This window comes from Ranitomeya imitator, chromosome 1 (assembly GCF_032444005.1).
Source record: "Ranitomeya imitator isolate aRanImi1 chromosome 1, aRanImi1.pri, whole genome shotgun sequence".
NCBI classification, from domain to species: domain Eukaryota; kingdom Metazoa; phylum Chordata; class Amphibia; order Anura; family Dendrobatidae; genus Ranitomeya; species Ranitomeya imitator.
The window spans coordinates 1,072,129,693-1,072,154,944 of record NC_091282.1 but is presented as its reverse complement, the minus strand read 5'-3'; the positions used below and the strand labels follow the sequence as shown (position 1 = coordinate 1,072,154,944).

Sequence of the window (25,252 nt, the reverse complement as noted above, 5' to 3'; positions counted from 1 at the left end):
ATGAAGGTGACAGTAACTACATGTACTTAGTAAATGCCAAGAAGAGATAGCAGTTCCGATTCTCATCTCCTGCTGTACGATCGGTTAAACTACATACAGGCAGAACAAAGAAACATGTTTTCAGTTCAGGACAATAAAGTGACTGGTCAATGGCAGGTGCAATGCTTGTTAGAAATGGAAGGGATGGATGTTCCAGTACATATGATGCTGTCAGAGTGTTAATAAATAGCAGCTACCCACTCAAAAAGAGGTCAATAGCAAGATACAGAGTTAGGGCAGTCCCAGGAAATGTTAGACTGGTATTTTTATACGGATGAGAGCAGAAAGACTGTGCATTTATTCTGGTTTTGTGTGAACGGACAGGTATACATCTTCCTGTAGGAATGCTCATAATTAATGTTAACACTGTGAAGATACCAGTTACACTCACTATCTGATACTCCTGTTGAGTTGTTTTCAATGTTTCGCAATATTGGCTAGCATGAAATTTCTTTTCATAGCAATATTACTAGGACAGCAACTTAAGTTTTCAGGGAAATGGGCCAAATGCACTAAGTGTATAATTGTGTACTGCCAATCAGTTCATAGACTCTGCGGAATCCCACGGAACCAAGGGTAATCATGCATGTACTCCACATTTTGGTAATATGTATCTTATGTACATTTGTGTTGTTTTATTACTTTAGTTATTTACGACTGCGTCTTACTTTTCTGTAGAATCCTGAAGTCAGGAGAGTCCTGGATTTCTGTCCCTTGTCTAAACCATTTGACATTAGCAGGAGGTGAGCCCTTTACCCTGCACTCCAGGACCACAACTTGACCTTCAGATGCTGTCAGACTCTGGAGCTCCTGAGAGAAAGATTAGATGTCAGACAAGGCAATGTGGTGCCCTTACTTTCCTGAACAGCTTCATGGTCTGCTCCGTCCGTGGAGTCAGAGGTCAAACTTCTCACAATAATGCAGTATTATGTATATTGTTCTCTGTAGTCTTTGTGTATGGATCAGGGGACGAAGAAAAACCACATGAAGGTTCTAAACTCAAGCGTGTCAATAAATCAAGGACCATGTAACACTATATTGTCTAACAAATAGTGAGCAAGGTTTGAAAGTTACGTGATCTACATGTTATTATACATGTCAAGGATGCCATCTCAAACAGCCAGACAATTAATAAGGCAACTCGCTTCCCACTGGAAAGGGTGAAAGAACTTTCCAGAAAATTAAGAGCACATGTTCTCATCTCCAGTATAGCAAAGATCTATATCTTGGTACCGTGTTAGCTAGTAGATAGAAAAATATTTAGATGTGAGAGTCCTCAGTGCTTGATACCTTTTAATAGCAAACGGAAAAGTTGGAAATAAATTGCAAGCTTTTGAATATGTTGATTCTTCAGAATTTGTATTAGTCTATGCCTGATGAAGAGACCTGAGTAGTCCCAAAAGTTTCCAATTTCCATCTTCAGTTAGCCATTAATCAACCACTGAGGACTCTCAAATCTAAATATTTTTCCATTTATAGTACATTAACTTAAAGTCACACTACACTTAAAGGGAACCGGTCAGCAGGATTTATTCCCACCCCCTGTCTCTAAACTAAGGGAGCATGTAGCTCTTTCAAAGACAAGTCCAGGAATACCTTCACATGGTCAGTCGGTTCCTCTGTTACTGAGAAATCAGTGTTTGAATTGATAAGCAAATAAGGATAAAGCACTATGGTAGATCTGAAGCCTCTGTCACTTCAGCTCTATTCCCCATTCAACACCGCCTCTTCCTGCTTGCTTCACCATTCAGCATACAGGCGGTCAATCAAGAAGGAAGAGGCGGATCTGGGTGGGGAATAGACCTGAAGTGACACAGGCTTCAGATCTGCAGTAGCTCTTTAGCTTCATTTGCATATTAATTGAAACACTGATTTCTCGGTAAGGGAGGAACAGACTGGCCATATAAAGGTATTGCTAGACGCCTTTGAAAGAGATGCATATGTATAGCAGACGTTTGGTGAGCGAAATTATGCTGGCAGGTTCCCTTTAACCTTATCTCCTAGTAAGAATTATGACAAAAGCTGCACGAGTTCAGTTGCGGCTGCCAAAAAACGCGTTACAGATGTGATGGTTCAAAATTTACAAGACTTCCTCCCCAAATAAATCACCTTTACGGCAATAACAAAAGTAGTTATTGTAATGATCCAGCAAAAAGTTTCATGTTCTAATAAGACCTGAATGCCAAGCAGCGTGTCTTGCCCAAACGAGGCACTGGACGGCCTCCAGCTAACACTGTGCATGTCGTCAAGGCAAGTGGTGTTAGCATTAGGTTTTAGAAATGCTTCTCAGCAACAGGATCTGACCATCTTAGGCCTGATGATGCACGTTACAGACAAGAATTGGACGAGAACCTGCCAAACGCTGCCAAAATCCTCAATCAGGACAGGAAATTTTCTTTCATCAAGCAAATGAGTCAAAGCATGCTGCGAGAGTAATGCTGATGTACAGCAGAAAACAAAGACAATACTTGTCCTTGAGAGTCCTGACCTTAATTTGCTCAAAAACTGGTGTCAAGATTATTTCAATTACCATAAAGCATTTTACTATTTGGATTCTATGTCATATAAAGTTTATAATTGGTGGGAAAGAAGGGATGGGCTTGAGGCTATGCAATCAACTAGCATTTATAGTCTCAAATTACATTTTTATTATATTTTACAGCTTTTCCTGTTGATTTGCAGGGTAACCAGCAATTCCTGCATACAGTTTTGCCCTTATATTCTTGCAAGTATTATACAGTAAGAACATGTATTTTATGGAAAGTTTTCTACTGGATGGAAAGTTACATAGCAAAACTTGACTATGCTTCTCTCAACTAACACTGGCTGCAGCTGCGAGTAAAATCAGCACATCAAAAGATCCGGATTGTTTTTGTCCTGTGTTTCTTTCGCATTACTTTTTGCAGTTTGACCCACTTCACTTTTCTCTATTACTATCTATAGCATTGTTTCAAAAACTACGAGGCAAGCTTTTCTGGCAAGGTTTACGGATAGAGTCTGATAGGGAAGACTATATGATGATCCTTCCAGATGCAGAAAATTTTCTACTATGATGGCAAACGTTGCTGCATTTAATTTTTCACAAAAATTTGTGAATTTGTGTGATTTTGCTTTGCTCTTGTGACTTGAAATTTCGTTTTAAAAGTGGGCATTGTTAGATAGACAAATAGGTCCAAGCCAGATATCTCAATTGCAACTCTCAATTCAATGGGGGCAATGGGTATGGGGAGGGTAGGGGTGATGTAAACACTGGAGAAACAGCTCCAGACAGAAGAGTTTTTGCTAAAGATGTGCCAAATTTATGAAACATTGGTGACACTTTGGTCAATTTGATAAAAAAATAACAGCAATGTAACCACCAGCAAATCTGACATTTTCCACTTATGATAAATTCCACCTTCTAGTTTATCTATATGAAATAACGTCATGGTTGAACTCATATTCTCTGAGCTCCAGTTATTCTACATTAATTCACGGCAAGAAATCAGGTTTGTTCTTGTAGAAAGTTATTAGGATTTAGCTATAGAATTAAAAAGTAACTATCAAAAAAAACGCTATTGTGTTACTGGGGTTGGAAAATCTAACCATACCCAATGATGTACGCGGGGCCTCGTCTCTGGCTCATTATTTGGCGTTACTCAAACACTACACCGAGATTTCACTGTATAAGCGGGATGTAAATCATTACATGATGTCTGAGTACTTGTACAGCAGTTGCCTTATGTTATCATTCTACAAATGGGAAGACGTCTCACTGGTTTATTTACTATGATGTTCGACAGCGCTTCATAAATATGTCACATGGACAGTAATCAGCCACTGATACAGAAGCGTGGTTAGGCTGCAAACAATTTTATGCAGATAACCTTACATTCACCAGGTTACAAAATATAGACTGAGACCATTGGGAAATGTTACAGAAGCCAGCAGAGCCCAGGAGCCAACTGTGCAATTGCCATATCGACAAATGTATCATCCAACAAAAAGCAAAGTGACAAAAAGGCAAATCAAATAAATATAGAAGACCAATAGTAAAGTACAAATCCATACCTTCGTAAAGGACGGAGGAGAGAATGTCTGGTAACCGGACCCGTCCTGTCGATACAGATAAGAAGTAGGGCTCTGGACCTGGGAGTGGATGTGACACGATTAGTAATTCTGTATAGATTGTATAGTCCATAACAATGTATTATAAATAGTGATGAGCGAGCGTGCTTGGATAAGGTGTTATCTATACGCTCGTGTGCTAACCGAGTGTCTTTGGAGTGCTCAAATACTATGTTCGAGTAGCCGTGGCTGCATGTCTCGTGACTGTTCGACAGCAGCAACACATGCAGGGATTGCCTGTTTGACTCGAACATAGTATTAGAGCACACCGTAGACACTCTATTAGCACACAAGTGTGCATGGATAACACCATATCCGAGCACGCTCGCTAATCACTAATAAACCAAAGCAATCGCTATGTATTATTATGTGTAAGCTACTTACCTGTTGAACAGGAATAGATATCGGTTGCATAATTGCTGTGGTTATCCCACATTTTGGTGATGATGGTCCTATGGTCAGTGAAACAGAGGTGGTCTTCTTTTGAGCCCTGGAAGAACGAAGCTGACTTATGTTTGCAAAACTGGAATTATAATATATTGGTATCACGTGGGCAGGAGCTACAAGAGCCGCATATCACAAAAATAATACAGATTAAAGCAGCCTAGCAGAGGGAATCTTTCAGCAGGATCAAGAGCTTTCTTTTAAATGAAAAGTGGCTTTACCAGTCTGATGTGTAATAGCCGCTCTCTGTTTTCCTGATCTCACTGCAGAGCTGTGTGTGATTATACCCTAACACATCTGCAGGCTCCTCTCAGCTTCAGCTTCCATCTCACAGGCAGACAGGGCTGTAATACAGCAGAGCTGTGAGAGCTGCAGCAAATGTGTTTGTAAGGAGACATGGTTCAGTTCTACTGTTCTGTATTAATTACATAACTCTCATTGGCAGGTGCATAACTAGAGTCCTATGGACCCTAGTGCAAAATTTGTACCTGGGACCCCCCAACCGTGAATGTTGGTCAAATATATGGGTCATAGTAGCAGTCTAAACTCATTAAGGACATGTCCCCTATTGTGTAGCAATGTCCCCCATCCTGGTACACATGTCCCAAATCGGTAGCTCCATCCTGGTACACATGTCCCCTGTTCTGCTGCTGTTCTTTAACGCATAAAATAAATTCTGTACATCTTCCCCTGTTCCCACGCAACACTGTGTCTTTTTCTGTAGCCAGCAGCTGACTTCAGCATGCAAGCAGTTGGCAGCACATGACATCGCTCCATGTGCTGCTCATGCATTTCTGCTGAATGTGACCTCGGACGCACATCCAGCTGAAGAAGGCAGTGGCATCGGTGGACCCTCCTCCTGCACGGGCCCGGAGGCAGTTGCACCCTTTGTTACAGTGATCGTTTGCTACCTTGCTCATGGGCACTGCCCCCTCATTTAAATCATCTCTGGAGGCAGATTCTCATGCATATCAGTGTCCGGCCCAAATATCTTAACAGCTTATTTGCATATTAAAAAACGTAGATGTCTTTGAAATAAAACATCGGATAACAGATATCAAGATATCATTTCATTCAGTTCCCTATGACCTACATGTCCATATAGACAGTTTAGGAGGATAAATAATACTGACAGATTCCCTTTAAAAAGACCCACTCCCTCCTAACTTTTTATTGGAGGGAGGTTTAGTAAATAAAAAGTTTGGAGGGGGTACTTCTTTAATGATGCAGTATTGTTTTGCAGATTAATGGGTGGCGTCCAGCAACATGATACCGTAGTCAAAGAAATGTATAATTATGAGGGAAACCTGAATCTTGAACAACCAAGTCATTGACCCAACTGCAATGTGGTGTGTCAGCTTCGAAATCTCTATAAAAGTAAGGTCAGGGCCATATAGGGGACCTTGCACCAAGAGCTCAAAATACCCACTGGATAATGTAGAATAAAATAGTCTGCTTGTTCAAATGCAAATTAAGTAATCCAAAGCGCCATGGGAATATCGGAGTGACCAGAGAGGCCTTCTTCATCTGCACAATTACTTGACAGTGCTGAGATAGCAAGTGAAACTGAGAAGTGAGCACAACCGGCAAGTTTATCATAATTTTTGCCACATGTCTGACTGGAGACATTTCTCGAGGAGGCACAGCATCTGAAAGATGCGCCAAAATCATTAAGATTATCATTAAGATGCTTAGTGAATCTCACCCTAGCCTTCCCTTCATCAAGAATAACATACAAAGCACCAGTCATGATGAATTGGGCCGCCATGTCAGCAGAAACATGTAATTTCCAACAACACGAACGCATTTATGATACACTATATAATTTTATGATTTAATAGTGAACCCTGTCTTGAAGGAGCTTCACTACCTTAGTGTGATTTCACATTACATCATAAGTAACACATGTGTGAAATGTGTGCGGGACTTATGTATTTTATCACCTCCTCATTCACCGAGGGCCGCACATGGACATTCCTGATAAAGGATTCTCTATCCACATTCTCACACTGAGAAGAGACCTCCGTAAATGACAGGCTGGTGATTAATCTCCTGACAGGAACACGGCCGCTCCTGCTCGGCATCCAGTCTTGAAGTTTTCGAATAGGTCTGACTGTAGACACCTGAATCATCACTGCTCTGCGTCTGATATTTACTAGGTCATAAGACTCTCCATTCAGAGACAGACCGCCCCGGGCTGGAAGAAAGCTGGTCACACCTGAGTCTGAAAGCCAGTCTATTCAGAATATGTTCGTGGCAGGATGTTTAACTATTTTAATGCCAGAGGCCTATTGTAGGTGACAAAGATTTAGGGTGGGCCATATAAAAACAAATATAGTTTATTAGTTTGCTCTTAAAGGGGTGTCCTCAGGTCTGGAGCTTATCCCCTCTCCTTAGGACTGAGAATAACTTTTCCCCATCTCTGTGGGTCCACCTGTTAGAACCCCCACCAGTCCCAAGCACTGGGGTCCTATAGAGTCCAGTGTGAATGGTGTGAATGGTCGATCTTGTGCAGTGCTCGTCCATTCTTTCTAAATGGGACCCCGAAAGATAAGCCAATCGCTGCTCTCAGTTGGTCTTCGGCACTTCCATAAGAATGAATGAAGCTTCTCTGTACATGATTGACCTCAGTGCCATTTGCACAAGGTTCTTTGGATCTCCGATTCTTGGGAATGGTAGAATTCCAGCAGTTGGAACCCCAACTTTTGTAAAGTTGTCCTCTATTCTACCGATAAAAGCTAAGTACCAGACTTGAAAATACCAATTAATGGCAAATGTATGCTTGTATACCTGTGCCATCAACTCCCAATTTTGAAAATAATGGATCTGTCAGCTTGATATCCTGCCCTAAGTAAAAGCAGCATATCACAGCTATTACATATTTCATGCTGTTTGGATACTAGGAGAGGACACATAGTTCGGTGTATGTATTAGGGGTGCACTTTTCCCTCACCCCTACATTGCTCACAGCAAAGATGTACAAGCCGCTATGTTTGTATGAATATATAGTAGCTTGCAGTGACGTAACTTGAAACTCATGGGCCCCGATGCAAAAGCTCCAATGGGACCCCAAAATATTTTAAATCTTTAATAGCAATAGTCTTTTTCTATAGGTCAAAGGGACTTTTAGGGCCCCCTAGGCTCCAGGGCACGGGTGCGACTCCAACCCCTGCACCTGTTGTAGTTAAGCCCCCGGTAGCTTGCCAATCACTGTACATGGGGCTTGGGGAGCGTTCCCATCATAAGTACACCAGACTCATTACCAGTGTATTCTTTCAGCAGTAAACAGTAACGTTTTGTATGGCGTTCTGGTAAAAACTGCAAAAATTATCAAATTCATTTTTTTTCATTGGAGACAAATAGTGTACTCACTGCGGCATTGTTGCTTGTTTTGACTTGAAAGAAAAACTTTCACTTTCTGAGTCTGAAGAACTGGCCCCTAAAATGAGAGTAGAAACCTTTATCAGTAATTCAAATGTAGAACACATAAAATGTAAGTGCGGTATATGAGAATTAGAAGTTTAAAATGTAAGTAACTTTTTGAAATTAATTTGTTTTACATTTACACTGTGTTCCATATTATTATGCAAATTGGATTTAACTGTCATAAAGATTTAATTGTTTTGATTTTCAAATAAACTCATGCGGCATGCTGATAAAACCATAATGAGGAAGGCTTCTGCCAGACAAGTTCATTGGATTAAGAGAGCAGCTGTCAAAATACCATTACAAAGCAGCAAACAGTTATTTGAAGCTGCTGGTGCCTCTGGAGTCCCTCGAACCTCAAGGTGTAGGATCCTTCAAAGGCTTACTGTGGTGAATAAACCTACTATTCGGCCACCCCTAAACAGTGTTCACAAGCAGAAACGGTTGCAGTGAGCTCAGACATACATGAAGACTAATTTTCAAACAGTCTTGTTTACTGATGAGTGTTGAGCAACCCTGTATGGTCCAGATGGATGGAGTAGTGGATAGTTGGTGGATGGCTACCATGTCCCAACAATGCTGCGACATCAGCAAGGAGGTGGAGGAGTCGTGTTTTGGGCTGGAATCATGGGAAAACAGCTGGTAGGACTTTTTAAGGTTCCTGAAGGTGTCAAAATGACCTCTGCAAAGTATATAGAGTTTCCAACTGACAACTTTCTTCCATGGTATAAAAAGCAGAAACGTGCCTTCAGGAGCAAAATCATCTTCATGCATGACAATGCACCATCTCATGCTGCAAAGAATACCTCTGAGTCATTGGCTGCTATGGGCATAAAAGGAGATAAACTCATGGTGTGGCCTCTTCCCCTAACCTCAACCCTATAGAGAACCTTTGGAGTATCATCAAGCAAAAGATCTATGAGGGTGGGAGGCAGTTCACATCAAAACAGCAGCTCTGGGAGTCTATTCTGACTTCATGCAAAGAAATACAAGCAGAAACTCTCCAAAAACTCACAAGTTCAATGGATGCAAGAATTGTGAAGGTGATATCAAAGAAGAGGTCCTATGTTAACATGTAACTTGGCCTGTTAGGATGTTTTGGCGTTAAATAGCTTTTTTGTTCAGTGAATATGACCTCCTAATGCTGTAAATTCCACAAATGAGCATTTTCAGTTCTTTAAAACATATCAAATGGTTAGAAATTCTACTGTGCCTAATAATTTGGAACAGTGCATTTTGAGTTTTTATTCATTTTGGAGATTATACTGTTATCATCTTCAATAAAATTCGATGTATACTCTAACGGGTAATGACTTTTGTTAGACTGACTGTTATTTGCACCGACCATTTAGGAAAATCTGAGAAAAATGTAATTTGCATAATAATTTGGAACATGGTGTAAGGAGCTTTAATTCCCTGCAGATCAGTTGGGTCTGGGTCATGAGCTCTTCACTGACTGTGGCCAGTTTAAATTAGTTCCACTGAAATGGTCGAAGTTGGGATGGGGAGTGACCACGACCACCTGTCAAATTCATCAAGAGTGCCGGGTTTTGTTTGCCTGAAATGCTACTCCAGTCACTGCTGTTACTCGCAGCGCACAGAGTCACAGGTCACGCAGAAGAGGCGTGAGTTCAGTCAGTGGCGTGTGCCTCTTAATTAATTTGATGCCTTCTACTCCCACAAGACTGGCATAGTGCGAGCATGCGCGTCACAAGTCGGCTCCTATGACTTTGTATTAGATCTCATTGCGACTATCGAATTCGTGCTCCTCTTTGCGTGCACACTCAGGCAGGAGCTCAGTGTGCTTCCGAGGAGTCATTTAAGTGATTGATAAGGGTCTCAGAATCCTCAACTATCTTGGGGAATTTATGAGCTTAAAAACCCTAAAAACATTTTCAAAGGTTTACTTAAATTCAGAGTGAAAACTTTGCTGTCGTATGGATACAGTATGGCAACCCTCCATCCCCCAACCCACTATGGCCTCATTCACATGTCCATGTTGAATTTATGTGTTCTATCATTTTTTTTTTCACAGGTAGAACATACACCCATTATAATCTATAACACTATTCATATCTCCATGTTTTCACAAATCATGTCTCACAGAGACAAGTCCGTTTTTTTCCGTTTTCACTGATAAGGACCAATACAAGTCTGTGTCCATGAAAAACAAGTACAGCGCACGGATGGCATCAGTGTATAATCCGAGTGTTGGTTATATTTGACATTTCAAAGGACAAGAGAAGCTTTGTTATTTCTTTATTCATCCGTGAAAAACACTGGTGACACAATGATGGGAAAAACGGACACATGGATCATACACAAGGCATATTTACCACAAAATGTGTGTATGGCCTTTTTTACGATCTTCTTAGCAGTGGTTTAAGGAGTTTCCCAAAATACTAAGATATCCTGATTGCGGGGTGTCCAACCTTACTATGGGTTACATAGTGATCCCGAAAATGGGGTACAGCAAAGCCCTGTCTGGATGAAGCAGAGGTCAGGCATGTGTGCAGTCCACTGCATTCACTTTCTATAGGACTCCTGGAGACAGTGTTTGTCCTTTATCGGTAGTCCTTTGTCCAAGGAATGGAGAGGGGAACAAATGCCCGACCTTCGCTCCATTCAGTCAGGGCTCTGCAGAACCGCACTGTTTTATCAGTAGAAGATTATCACAGGAGGACTAGTAAACCTGCGGACATAATTGGCAGCTTTCTGTGTACACTGTGCATAGACCGAAAGCTATCAATGAACGGTGTGGGTGGGATTATACAGAGCTTAGCATTCAGAGAACTGCTAGATCTGCAGCAGATAAAAAAAAGATTTTATAAAAACTGTAGCAAGCAGCAAAGGAAATGATACATGGCTGGAATCAGGGTCTCTGCCCCTACATCATGTCTCTCTCGGAAGTGGTAGCAAAAACCTTGTGATAGATTCGCTTTAATAGATAACATGGAAAGAGCATGCCTTATTTGTACCCCAGCGACTCATTATGTAATGCACAAAGATATCATACGTGTCTATAGTTATGGTAATCTACGTGGTCCTATATCCTTCCAGTTTAACAGGTGAACATACTTTAAATTCAGAAATCTTTTAGCCTCCAGGTACAAGTGTAGGAGATGCAAATATATGTTGTTCTTTCTTCCCCCAAACCCCCTTTAAATGTGTACAATGTTTATTATTGTGTAAAAGAGTATTGCTATACCTTATGCGTACTACTCTGTATATTTATATAATGTTCACATGTATTGCACACACGTCGGTAAGGGAAAGTAAGTCCCCGGGCCCAGTTTAGTGTTAAGGGCGTAGTGTCCATAATTAGCCACAAGAGGGGGGGGCTACAGTATATAGTTAGAATAGGAGGGGCACAGTGCATAAGTATAGTGCAGCTTCCTGCTTTTAGTTAGTTGGAGTCAGGGCCAGAGCCCCGTGCAGCTCACTGGGCTGCCTAGTCAGGAGTCGCTGTGCCCCGTAACGTTGAAGGAGGGCCCTGCATAGAACAGCTACAAGGGAGATTTCCTCTGAGAGGAAAAAAGAAAGGAAGCGCTGCGGATGCAGCTGAAGCAAGTCTGTCCCTATAGAGCAAGAAGACAGGTCAGCACGGTCACTACACGAGATGTGGCAGATCTTTGCCTGTGCGGCAGCACTTAGAACTGGTGCGAAACGGTATAGGACTCCCCCATGTGAGGCAAAAATTCCGGATGGAATAGATTCTGCGGGACCGTATGAAGCGGTCCGACCCGGGGTCGAATATAGAAAAGGAAAGGACAGAGCAGGGACAGAGAAGGATGTGTTTTAAGTGTTTCCTAAAGTGCCTGTAAGTGATCAAGCTGTGCTAAGTAAAGAAGTTATCGTTGAAGTTAACCCGGGGTGTGTCTCTTATTCCGGAGCCGTCTGAGGAAACCATGCCAATACCGGGCAAGTCCAGATGATGCAGAAAGCCAGCGCAGAGGTAACGCAGCGAAGAATTGTGAACTTTTATGGGAAAGGGACCAGGGAGTCATACAAGGATTCCTGTCCGCCATGGCTACCACTCTAGCATCCCTGGGCCCTTCCTACACAATCAACTGAACTTGTAGGACACATAACTGACAGAAGAGTGGACAGGAGAGCAGAACAACAAAAGAATCGAGCGCACTGCTAAATATCAAATGTAATAAATAAATACAATACTATGAGGGTGCGGAGGCAGTAATAAACATGAACTGTGTAACAACAAGAGAAAGCATTACTGCAAAAATACGCACTCCATCAAAGAATACAAACAAAATAAATAAGATAAACAGACTGATATTTATTAACAAATCAAAAAAGCACACTACAAAAACGATAAAAACACGGTTAAAAACATGTAGACAACATCAAAACAACACAGGTAATAAAGATAATACCTAGATGAAATAAGGCGACTAAACAAAGACAAATTGGCTCATGGGGTATATGCGCTAATAATGCCTAGACAAAATCAAAAAGTAGTGCCATAATGGTCCCAATAGAACCATACAAAAATAATGTCAATAATAGGCAACAAGATTTTATCTATAAAGATGAAACCGGCAAAAAATGAGCCAAAAAAAGAGTCTGAAAAGCCACCAATATACAATAATATCACTAGATATTTAAAGCATGGATAGGAGGAAACCCCCCATAGTGATACAACCTGGTAGTACGATGTCCCCACGCGTATCGCCTGGCAGACCAGGCTTCGTCAGGGAAGGCGAATGTCTAGTGATATTATTGTATATTGGTGGCTTTTCAGACTCAATGCAAAGCACAAAATCCTGATGACAAAAAAAAAAAACAAGCTGTGTGCATGAGATTTCTGAAATCTCAAAGATTTTGCTGGTACTGTAAAACGCAGCTGAAAATTTGTGTAAAAAAATGCTGAAAAAACGCTTAGTCTGAACATAGCTTAAAATGTAAGTGGTCATATAAAATAACGTTATTAATCTGCAGATATGGGGTTAAAGGGAACCTGTCACCCCAAAAATCGAAGTTGAGCTAAGCCCAGCGGCATCAGGGGCTTATCTACAGCATTCTGTAATGCTGTAGATAAGCCCCTGATGTATCCCGAAAGATAAGAAAAAGAGGTTAGATTATACTCAACCAGGGGCGGTCCCGGTTCTGTTCTGGTCCGATGGGCGTCGCGGTCCGGTCCAGGGCCTCCCATCTTCTTACGATGACGTCCTCTTCTTGTCTTCATGCTGCGGCTCCGGCACAGGCGTACTTTGTCTGCCCTGTTGAGGGCAGAGCAAAGTACTGCAGTGTGCAGGCGCCGGAAAGGTCAGAGAGGCCCAGCGCCTGCGCATTGCAATACTTTGCTCTGCCCTCAACAGGGCAGACAAAGTACGCCTGCGCCGGGGCTGTGGCGTGACGACCAGAAGAGGACATCATCGTAAGAAGATGGGAGGCCCTGGACCGGACCGTGACGTCCATCGGACCAAAACAGGACCGGGACCGCCCCTGGGTGAGTATAATCTAACCTCTTTTTCTCATCTTTCAGGATACATCGGGGGCTTATCTACAGCATTACAGAATGCTGTAGATAAGCCCCTGATGCCGGTGGGCTTACCTCACCTTCAATTTTGAGGGTGACAGGTTCCCTTTAATCTGAAGGTTAATAGTGTTCTGATTCTGCGCAGCACTGGCACAGAGAGCCCCTCTGCAGGGAGGAAATTAACGTTATTCTCCAGCAACGTTTGGCTCCTAGTCATGAAGTGGCGCCACAGCTATGTCAGTGATAACATCTACAAGGAGTTGGCACAGTCTCCCCATGTTGGCGTGGGTCTCCTCTTGGTCCTCCGGCTTACCTGCACACACCAAGCACATACTGATAGGGAATTTAGATACTGAGCCTCAATGGGGATTATATGCGCAGAATATGTTGGCTGTATATAAGCAAGCATAACAATGCCTTCCTAATAAATTACTTCTGATGTATTCTTTCTCAAGCTTGCAAACTTAAACTGGGGTAGATGTAAATGGCCATAATCAGAGACTGAGGTGATAGAGGGAAAATAAATTGAATTGAAACAAAAAAAGGAATTTTGACAAAATTTCACTTTACCTTCAACAAAAACTTCTGCCGAAGACGTATCAGATCCAAGGGAATTCGACGCCACACAGGAATAGCGCCCCGTGTCCTCCTCAAAGGCTTCAGCAATGACAAGCACGTGAAGGCCGTCACCCTCAGAGGAGATGATAATGTCAGGCGAGTTATGCAGCTCTCTTCCTTCACAGAACCACCTGGAGACACAAAAGCATCCCAGATATTTAAAGTGGCCGGGATGGGAGGAGGGAACGGGATGGGTAGAGGCAAACAGTAGTGAGAGTCCTATCAGACATAGGCAGTGCATGACAGATCGCCAATGAGTCACTGAAGAGATTGATCAATAAGTATGGGAATAAAGAACAGCTCGATGGATGCGTAATACTTGGGAAGCCAGTGAGAAATAATCTTCATAGACAAGATAAGTGTTTATAAATCTAAGTGAGTGAGCAAAGGCAGATTAATGAGCTGTAGGACATACTATCTTCTGAGATGATTTACATGTCTAGACTCCAGATACATGACCTTGTAGATGATAGGCGGGCCTTGGCTGAAATACTAAAAACACATGCTGGGACTTGTAGTTATGAAACAGCTGGAGACTCAATATACATGACTGCTCTTGGATAATATAATCACATGCAATGCCCTAATCTTCAATTGTCTCCACAGGAATGGATGACCTCCCAATATCATGATAATGGCAACGTAATGACGGAATTGAGTCCATCCTCAATCATCTTAAAATCTCATTACGGAAACACTACAAACTGCCAGAAGCCTGGCCACAGTTTATGTTAGTGAATCTCTGATTACAATATTATATCATTAGAAATCAGGCACAGGGGTATTGTCGTGAATCAAACACGGATATAATGCAGCCATCTTCTCCTGCTCCACTGAAATGCATTGTACAAGCATAGCGTTCCTTGGTCCTGGCCTCGGCTTCTTAAAACACAAGTGCAAGAGCTGCTACGGTACTTATTTCCATCCTGCAGTAAAAAAAATCACCTGGTTTATAGAACTGAGAAAAAAATAAAAATGCTTAATCTACTCCTATACAAAGATTCTTTAAAATAGGAAGGGTAATACTAGAGTGCCATGAGTAAGTAGTGTTTAAGGACTTTACCAATGTAATAAGATTCAAAAACACTGTATTAGGGCTCGTTCACACGACCGCATTTTGTGTGAAAAAAAAAACGGGCCGCAATGGAATCAATTTATTCAATGGAGCAGTTTACATTCAGATTCAATGACCAAATCTGCTTGTGAAAAAAATAAAAATAATCAAATTTGGGGAACAAACTAGTTTCTTCTGTGAATCGGAGGAGACTCACCTATTCATGTCTATGGGTGCGCAAAAAGAAATCAGATGTCATACAGAGCCACAGTATGGCATCCATTTTTTATGGATACATTGCAATTCTGTCAATGATTAATAGCTGCTGCTGTATAATAAACAGATTGTATACGGACTGCACACAAATGACAATTCAGAAAGAAAAATCTTTTTGGATGGAACTGAATGGTTTTTTTTTTTTATAGTGTTGTGTGAACCTACCCATATAGAGGTGGATATTGGTCAGCCAAACAATTGCTAGACCCTAAGTGTATGGTTAGCTTTATTGGAACCTGTCAGCATGTGTCTTCAAGTGTGGAAGTCGTAGTATGGTGCTGCATCTTTCTAAATAAAAATACCTTTTTTATACACTTCCAAGAGATGTCTAGCAAAGAGTCCATATGCAGATCAGTCTGAAAGTTGTTTGGGGGAGGGTAGCGCTTGTCTACATACATGAAAGAAGCAGCCTAAAGGCCCCGTCACACAGCGACGCTTGAGCGATTCCGACAACGATACGACCTGTCAGGGATCGCTCAAGCGTCGCTATGTGGTCGCTGGTGAGATGTCAAACAGTGAGATCTCACCAACGACGCAGCAGCGATGCGGCGACCTGTAGCGACCTGTAGAACGATGCTATTTCATGATGATTCAATGGGACGTCCTGTCAGCGAGGTCGTTGGTAAGGTGTCAAACACAGCGATGTGTGCTACCCAGCGGGACCTCAACGATCAAAAAATGGTCCAGGCCATTCCGACACGACCAGCGATCTCACAGCAGGGGCCTGATCGCTGCTACGTGTCACACATAGCGAGATCGCTACGGAGATCGCTGTTGCGTCACAAAACTTGTGACTCAGCAGCGATCTCGCTAGCGATCTCGCTGTGTGTGACGGGGGCTTAAATGGTGTACATTGCGGTGAATGACCCCATAGCTTACCATTGGTGCGAGTGCGACCCGATGTTTTGTTAGATTGCACTCGCATTGAAAATACAGTCGCCTGCACCCGCCCTAATGTTAGGTGCACCCGACTGTCTATCCGATAAAGGGACCAATTATTCTGATAATTCTGATGACTCTGAGAAGAGTGGCATCAGTTTTGCCCATATAAGCTGCTCACAGTAGCACGAGCAACATGCAGCCTGGCTTTGTTGCGATAAATAATGGCTACTTGGATACTTTCCAGAACTAGCAATACCACTGGCTCCACGGCCATGTAATGCCAAGGTAAAGTATTAATATAGCGGCAAATAAGGCTAAAAGGGTCTTGCTAATGAACATTATGCAACCCCATATGATAATGCCAGGAGTTTGATGGTCCGATGTTCCCTCGTGAAGGTCTCTTTAAGACGTTGTCCACGTGGTCTCCAGACCAATCTCCAACTATCACTGCATTCAATACAAAAGCGGGACTCATCGCTCAAGAGACTAGACCTCCATTACATCCTTCATTGCTGTCTTGCTCTGTACGTTGATAACCTTTGAGGAAGGGCTGTTGAGTTCACAGCTGTGGGAGGAGTAAGGCGCCATTTTGTTGCAGTCCAGAGCAGTCACCGCTCACAGTGCGAGTGGTGGTCAGCACCACGACATTGTACTGCTCTCAGGCTACTGAGCCGTTCTCACCACTGGAAGCCACTGCCGCAGGGCTGCTCTGAGCGGTGAGAACACCGTGTATGGTGGAGACTTTCTAGTAGGGAGAACACAGTTTGGTAACCTGGGATTAGTAGTATTACACCAGGCTGCCGATCTGTGCTCACCACCGCTGTTAAACTGCAGAGTTCAGAGCACAGCAGATAAATCATCACACTGCTGTGTTCTGAACACTGAGCACTCTACATCAGCGTAGTTCTCATTCAGACATAGCAGAGCTGTGTATCTAAGGCCATCATGTGTGATACAGCCCGCAGAACCGCCGATCTATTCCAGCGCATGACAAGTAGCACCAATTACCAGAATTGGCACTGCCAGCTGTCTCTGCACTGTGCTTCTAAACTCCATATTCGTTTGACATTTTGAAAACGCCCAGCAGGGCAGACGGGAAGTGACATCACACACAGACGAGCAGATCCCACCCACGCTGCAGTCATAATGCAAACTATTAGTATACTAGGTTCTCATGGCAAATTTCAGCTGCTGCTCACCCTAGTGTTTAAAGGCTGAAAATATGCAAACTTTTTAAATGGGAACCAGTCATGGAAAAAAATAAAACAAAAAACACAACCTGCAAATGTAGGGTTAATCGCAGGTTAATAGTGTTGTGAAGCTGCCGGTTGCCCGCAGGGAGAGCCCTGCTGCCAAGAGGAAATTAACTTTATGCCTCCCGGCAGACTCCTGTTTTCAGTCATTGAGGTGGGCTGGGCAGCTTCAGAACACCATTAACCTGCACAATAACACAATATTTTTTACATGACAGGTTCTCTTTAAAATTATTATTCATGTATATATTATACCAATAAAAAAAAACAAGTTAATTAAAAAAAAAAACAAAAAAAAAACATTAATGCTTAATGCCTGCTATTACTACCTCTTGTGGTCCCACAGTCTGACTGCTCTAACTGTAAAGAACCCTTTCCTATTTAGCTGCCGGAATCACCTTTTCTCCACCTGTAATGAATGATCACTGGTCCATTGTAAGGTCCTTGTAAGTAAGTCATGTGCTAGTCCTTAGTATTGACAACAGATGTATTTAAGGCCAAAATGCACAAACAAGGGTCCTTCATGGTCTTACGGGGACCTACATGAAGATCAAAAACAATTGACTGAAAAAGGACACAATATTCAAAAACCATCACAGTAAAAAAGGCAGCCTTACTTACCAGCACCAGGTAACAATACAATGCACTACAGGCCCCTATAATGACGGTGGGGGCAGAATACTGATGGACAACCACTCACACACCTACCAGTCATGGAGGGAGTGACTGACGTGGGTTGTGAGTTTGCGGATTTTGGCCAAAATATTGACCAATACTTTGCATATTTTATACATTTTTTTGCTAATGATTCACATTTTTCTGCAGGGTGTAACCAGGCCCTTTAGTGTTGGCTGGGTAAGTGGGGGTGTCTGTCCCTGTGGGGTGCACTTATGTAGTGCCTGATCTAATAGTATTAGCGGCACTAATCGGCTGTAAGCAAGACACAGTATTATTCGTGTGCATTAATGATACTAGGCGACTACTCCCTTGGTCGGTGTGTGAGCGGTGTCTCATCCGTGCCCTGCTCCTGTGCGGCCCCATCTTTATCCTGTAGTGCTTTGGTATTGTGACCCGCTGTTAGTGAGTAAAGCTGCCTTTCATCTGTGATTTTTTTGAATTTCATGTCCTTTTCGGGGAATTGCATTTGCAGAACTTGGGTTACCTGCTACGTTCTCGTTCTACGTGTGCAGAACCTTATAATTTGTCCTTCTTGGTTTTGCAATTTCAATGCTCAGTATTATTAGGCTGCGGATACTCACCTGGACCAAAATATACACAAATATTCTATTAATAGGTGACAAGATACATGTTGTTTCAGCATTCATAACGTAACATATATTGTTTGATATTTTCTCTGCTTGGCATGGCGGTATAGTCATTATTTTATCTCTGTCATTTTCCTTTGAAGATTTTGTTAATAAGATCCTTCAGTCACAGCAAATACAAATAGATCATTCTCACTAATCAATCACTGGTTTGGGACACCTCCAAGAAACACAGGCTCCATGCCAGAACATCTCAGACCAAAATGACTGGTCGAGCGAGAGCAGAGAGGATCATAAACGTGCCCTAGTGTGAACAGAGGGCTCTTTGGTATCATCTCCTTCAGGGGTAGTTCAGTGGCAGGGGCTGATTAACTTTCCACTTAATTTCAGAATTTACAAACACGTATTTTGCATTGTACAGTTGTGATACGTTATTTATGCCACCGTATATGCTTGCCCAAATAAGTATTCTGATTCTTAAATGACAAATGTGGCTGATAATGTCTGATTCTTATGTAATGTCAGGATAAAGCTATAGGGGGTAACAGAGGTTACAGAGGGGGTCTCTCTTCTGTGTCAATTTTCTTTCTGCTTCATCATGAGTTTATAACTCCCAACTAAATACATGTATCACCTATTCACAGGATAGGTAATAAATATATAATCACTGGGGGTCTCACCACAGGCAACATCACCGAACCTGAGAACAGGGTTCCTACCAAAGATTGATACTGTGAATGTGTGTTTTATCACAGCAAAGGGATAAGAAACACAGCGTTGCGTCACTGTGGCCCATATGTAAGAAGATGCGATGGTACCTCTGAAGAGCAGTGCTCCTAGCGCAGTGCTACTTACAGGAAATACACTATTTATCTTCTACTCTCTCCATTTGGTCAGATGAAGGTCCGGATTGTGGACCGAAACGTTGTCCATATGTCTAATATTGGATTGTATTAAGAACAATAGCTTCAGCATACCGACGTGACGAGTTCTTTATCCTTAATCTATACACAGAGTGGAATCCTACTCAGGCACCCATGAAAAACCAGGAGTGTCCTACAACCAACACAATTGACTTTGCTTTTGTCATTATTTGTGTACTGTGACATAACCAACTTTATTAGTCATGTGCAGAGACATTTCTGATCACTAGGCCTGTATTGTGACTTATGAGATTATTCCTGTGCAGTGCCATCACTATGTCTGCGGGGACCTGATGGTTCCTCTGCTTTATAAATAGATAGAAGCACTATAAACTGCATAAGAAGTTGGAGAGCCTGGATTCCTACCACCAGGAGTCATTACTAAATCATTAATAGCATCCTATTAAGAAAGGTTCACATTGCAGCAGTCTATGTGGAAGATAACATGAAAGTCACCATAAGACTTTTACACAAGTGAGGCATCTTGGGTTTGAATACAAAACACAGCTTCCTAAATCCTTTAATCCCCAAAAATCATTATCCGCCTCACAAGAATAACAACATCATAGAGTATAGGGATACAAATATGGTAGAAATGCTATACGCAGCACTTAAATTTGTGATGCCTATGTCTCACAGTGCGTTGCAACTGAATGACGCAAGATTGATATTGTATTGCACTCACAGAGGATTGTCTACAACTTCAGCAAACTATCACATGTACAAAGTATTAAGGTCTGTACAAAAAAGTTTGTATTCACTGACATCAAGGGAAATTGAAGATAAGGTTACTATTAAGCACAGTTGTGTGAAAGTGTTTGCCCCCTTCCTGATTTCCTATTCTTTTGCATGTTTGTCAAACTTTAATATTTCAGATCACTAAACAAATTTAAATATGAGACTAAGATAACACAAGTAAACACAAATGTTAGTTTTTAAATTAAGGTCTTATTATTAAGGGACAAAAGAAATCCAAACCTACAGAGTCCTGTGTGAAAGAGCGATTGCCCCTTAAACCTAATAACCGGTTGGGCCATCCTTAGCAGCAACAACTGCAAGCAAGCGTTTGCGATATCTGGCATTGAGTCTCTTACAACGCTCTGGAGGTATTTTGGCCCACTCGTCTTTGCAGAATTGTTGTAATTCACCTACATTGGAGGGTTTACGAACATGATCCGCCCTTTTTAAGGTCATGCCACAGCATCTCAATCGAATTAAAATTCAGGACTTTGACTAGGTCACTCCAAAGTCTTAATTTTGCTTTTCTTAAGCTATTCAGAGATGGACTTGCTTGTGTGTTTTGGATCATTGTACTGTTGCATAACCCAAGTGCGCTTCTGTTTGAGGTCACGAACAGATGGCTGGACATTCTCCTTCAGGATTTTTTGGTAGACCGAAGAATTCATGGTTCAATTTACCACAAGAAGTCTTCTAGGTCCTGAAGCAGCAAACAGCCCCAGACCATCACACTACTACCACCATATTTTACTGTGGTTATGATATTCCCTTTCTGAAATGCTGTGTTACTTCTAAGCCAGATGGAATGGGACATACACCTTCCAAAAAGTTCAACTTTTGTCTCCTTAGTCCACATATTATTCTCCAAAAAGTCTGGGGGATAATAAAGTTGTTCTCTGGCAAAACTAAGACAAGCCTTCATGTTTTTATTGCTCAATAGTGATTTTCGTCCTGGAACTCTGCTATCCAGGACATTTTTGCCCAGTCTCTTTCTTATGGTGGAGTCATGAACACTGACCTTAACTGAGGCAAGTGAGGTCTGCAGTTCTTTGGATGTTGTTGTGGGACCTTTTTTTAGCCTCTTGGATGAATTGTCAATGTTCTTTCTGGGAAGTTCACTACGGTTCCATGTTTTTACCATTTGTGGATAATGGCTCTCGCAGTGGTTCGCTGGAATCCCAAAGCTTTAGAAACTATTTTATAACCTTTTTTAGACTGAGATCTCAATTACCTTGTTTCTAATTTTTTGCAGAATTTCTTTTGATTGTGGCATGATGTCTAGCTTTTGAGGTCTTTTGGCCTACTTCACTTTGCCAGGCAGATCCTATTTAAATGATTTCTTGATTTGAGAACAGGTGTGGCAGTAATTTGGCCTAGTGTGGCTAGGGAATTTGAACTCTTTCCCAAAGATGTGGTAAGCCACAGTTAATTTATGTTTTAAGGTGGGGGGAGCAATCACTTTTTCCACACAGGGCCTTGTAGGTTTGGATTTCTTTTTCCATCTAATAATAAAAGACCTTCATTTAAAAACTGCACTTTGTGCTTAGTTATGTTATCTTTGTCTAATATTCAAATTTGTTTGGTGATCTGAAACATTTAAGTGTGAAAAACATGTAAAGAATAGATAATAAGGAAGGGAGCAAACACTTTTTCACACCAATATATATATATATATATATATATATATATATATATATATATATATATATATATATATATATATATATATATATATATATATATATATATATATATATATATATATATTTGAGAAACTTCTGTCTGGATCAGTTGATATAAGTAGGCACATGTAATGCAAGAAACCGATCAATAGCCCCCCCCCCATACACCTTATATGGATGTTGGCCAAATGATTTGGCTCATTGTTCTGCTGGCAGCTATTTCGGCCATGCCTCACATATACAGGAGCATTTCTGTGTTTTCAGTCTTTGGCAACGGCTTACCTCAGGGAGAACAAAAGGATAGTAAGATCAAAATATCTGACATGCTCGATCCTTAATCAGGTTCAGCTGATGTTGTTTCAATAAGTATGGGCTTACCATGTGTACAGAAAAAAAAAAATCTGCCAATCACAATGATTATTACAGCATCTGAAAAATATCTTAAAATCAAATCTAAGGAAGTGTTAACATTTTTGACTTTTAGCGTTAAATGACTGCTGATCTTTTATATGGATGCTGATGGATGGTCGTTTAATGGTTTGTTTAGACAGACTGACTGCACTTCCCATGTGCACCAAACGATCATTAATAGATTGCTTTGTGCACCTAAAATAATATTGTTCTCAGTAGCACATGGCCAGTTTACACAGGATGATGTTTGGCATTTTTTTTTATGTCATGCTCTGTTTTATAACTAAAATGTAGTCATTTTGAAATTTTTCACTGGCCACCGAAGAATTTATTTAGACTTGTGGGGTCCGATTCATCAAAGCTTTTATGCCAGAATTAATAATAATCTTTATTTTTATATAGCACCATCATATTCCGCAGCGCTTTACAGTTTACACACATTATCATTCCTGTCCCCGATGAGGCTCACAAACTAAATTCCCTATCAGTATGTCTTTGGAGTGTGAGGAAACAAGAGTGCCCGGAGGAAACCCACGCAAACACGGAGAGAACATACAGACTCCTTGCAGATGTTGTCCTTGATGGGATTTGAACCCAGGACTCCAGCGCTGCAAGGCTGCAGTGCTAACCACTGAGCTACCGAGTAAAGTAGCAAAATTTTGGCGCAAGTCAAAATTGCACCAAAAATGTGTGACTTTTGCCATTTTCAAGCCATTAATTCCAACTCTGTCAAAATGGGAAGAGATGGAGTGGGGGCGCAGCGAGATGCCACAGCTTGTTTAATTCATGATGAGCTGTAGCATTCTCTACACCAGAAATCTCACTCCAGTACCTGACTGGCATAAGGTTTTTAGCATGGCACATGGAGGTGCATCCCACTCATCAGACGCTCCAGATTCATCAACATGTGCAGGCTGAATCAGAAGCGTCTGACTCCAGCATACCTCCTCATCAAGACTGACATGAACAACATCAGTTTTGATGAATTGGGTCCATCCTTCTTGTCCTTTTAGAAAGAGTTTTCAGCTGGCTCATTATCATCGGAGGCAGGATTACAATGACAAGTAACACCTCTATGCACAGCTCACAACACAGGATCCATCAATCACAATTGGCAATGTCACACCTGACCTTAACGCCATCACTTCAATGACCTTTCTACACGTTCATTAAAGGGAATCTGTCACCCCAAAAATGGCCTATAAACTGTGGCCACCAGCATCAGGGGCTTATCTACAGCATTCTGGAATGCTGTAAATAAGTCCCCGATGTATCCTGAAAGATAAGAAAAACAGGTTATATTATACTCACCCAGGGCGGTCCCGGTTCTGTTCAGGTCCGATTGGAGTCACGGTCCTGCACCTCCCATCTTCATATGATGACGTCCTCTTCTTGTCTTCCTGCCGTGGCTCCTGCGCAGGTGTACTTTGTCTGCACTGTTGAGGGCAGAGCAAAGTACTGCAGTGCGCAGGCGCCGTGAAAGGTCAGAGAGGCGCCTGCGCACTGCAGTACTTTGTTCTGTCCTCAACAGGGAAGACAAAGTACACCTGCACCTGAGCCGCAGCCTGAAGACAAGAAGAGGACGTCGGCGTATGAAGATAGGAGGCGCCGGACCCGGACTGCGACTCCCATCGGACCAGAACAGAACCAGGACCGACCCTGGGTGAGTATAATCTAACCAGTTTTTCTCATCTTTCAGGTTACATCGGGGGCTTATCTACACCATTACAGAATGCTGTAGATAAGCCCATGATGCCGGTGGCCTTAGTTTATAGGCCGTTTTTGGGGTGACAGATTCCCTATAAATACTCAAATACAAAAGATAAGGTCTAAGTCTTTTCATTGCTGCTAACGTACATGTAAATTTCCCCAAAACAACAGGAAGTTGGTCTAATATATCTACAGTGGCCAATGTAAAAATTGCTTTATTTCTCATTTTTATTTTTATTTCAGACTGATATGGAAAACAAATTGCCAATATTTATTTTAAAAATACATTTAACAAAACAAAACCTGATCTAAACAATAGGTGATTTTCTGATGACGCACGCCTCTTCAGATTTCTAAGGGTATGTTTCCACGTGCAGGAAATGCTGCGTGTTTGACGCTGCGCTGAGTCGCAGCGTCAAACACGCAGCGTCCAGATGTTACAGCATAGTGGAGGGGATTTTATGAAATCCTGTCTCCACTATGCGTGGTAACACGCATCCGGCGACCCTGCGACTCCGGACAAGCGGCGCGTCTTTTTAGATCGCAACATGTCCATTTACCTTGCGGCGACGCTGCGCCACCGCAAGGTAAAACACAGGGCCCTATGTGTGGGGTGCGATGATTCCGGATGTGTGCACATCCGGCATCATCGAGTCCCCAGAAGGGGGCGGAGCTTTGGGCAGAGCGAGTTTTCCGCGCTGTCCAAAGCTCCGGCCATCCTGAAGGTGGACACATACCCTAAGAATGTTGTTGCTCAAAGTTCAGAACTGCAGAAAGATAATGTTTGGTGTATGTAGCTGAAATGTCAGCTACTAAGCGCTGTTTGGGCCTTTGCAGGGATTTCATGCATTGAGGGGGTGTTAGGCTATGTACACACGCAGAAGAGGTCCACTGTGGATTTTTCTGCAGCAGATTTGATAAATC

At 42.0% G+C, this 25,252-nt stretch overlaps 1 protein-coding gene across 3 annotated transcripts in view; it reads right to left on the bottom strand.

The window, feature by feature from the left end:
• PALLD (palladin, cytoskeletal associated protein) overlaps positions 1-25,252 on the bottom strand; it is a 345,012-nt gene that overhangs the window by 241,629 nt on the left and 78,131 nt on the right. For 2 of the 3 annotated variants that reach the window (XM_069744202.1, XM_069744201.1), the window contains exons 2-6: positions 14,087-14,265; positions 7,963-8,029; positions 4,531-4,636; positions 4,090-4,167; positions 708-849 (exon numbers count right to left, since the gene is read on the bottom strand). In XM_069744202.1, the coding sequence (XP_069600303.1) occupies positions 708-849; positions 4,090-4,167; positions 4,531-4,636; positions 7,963-7,970 (334 nt within the window). In that variant the 5' untranslated portion in view covers positions 7,971-8,029; positions 14,087-14,265. The remainder of the gene's footprint in view (positions 1-707; positions 850-4,089; positions 4,168-4,530; positions 4,637-7,962; positions 8,030-14,086; positions 14,266-25,252) is intronic. The other variant, XM_069744203.1, reaches the window with a different exon arrangement.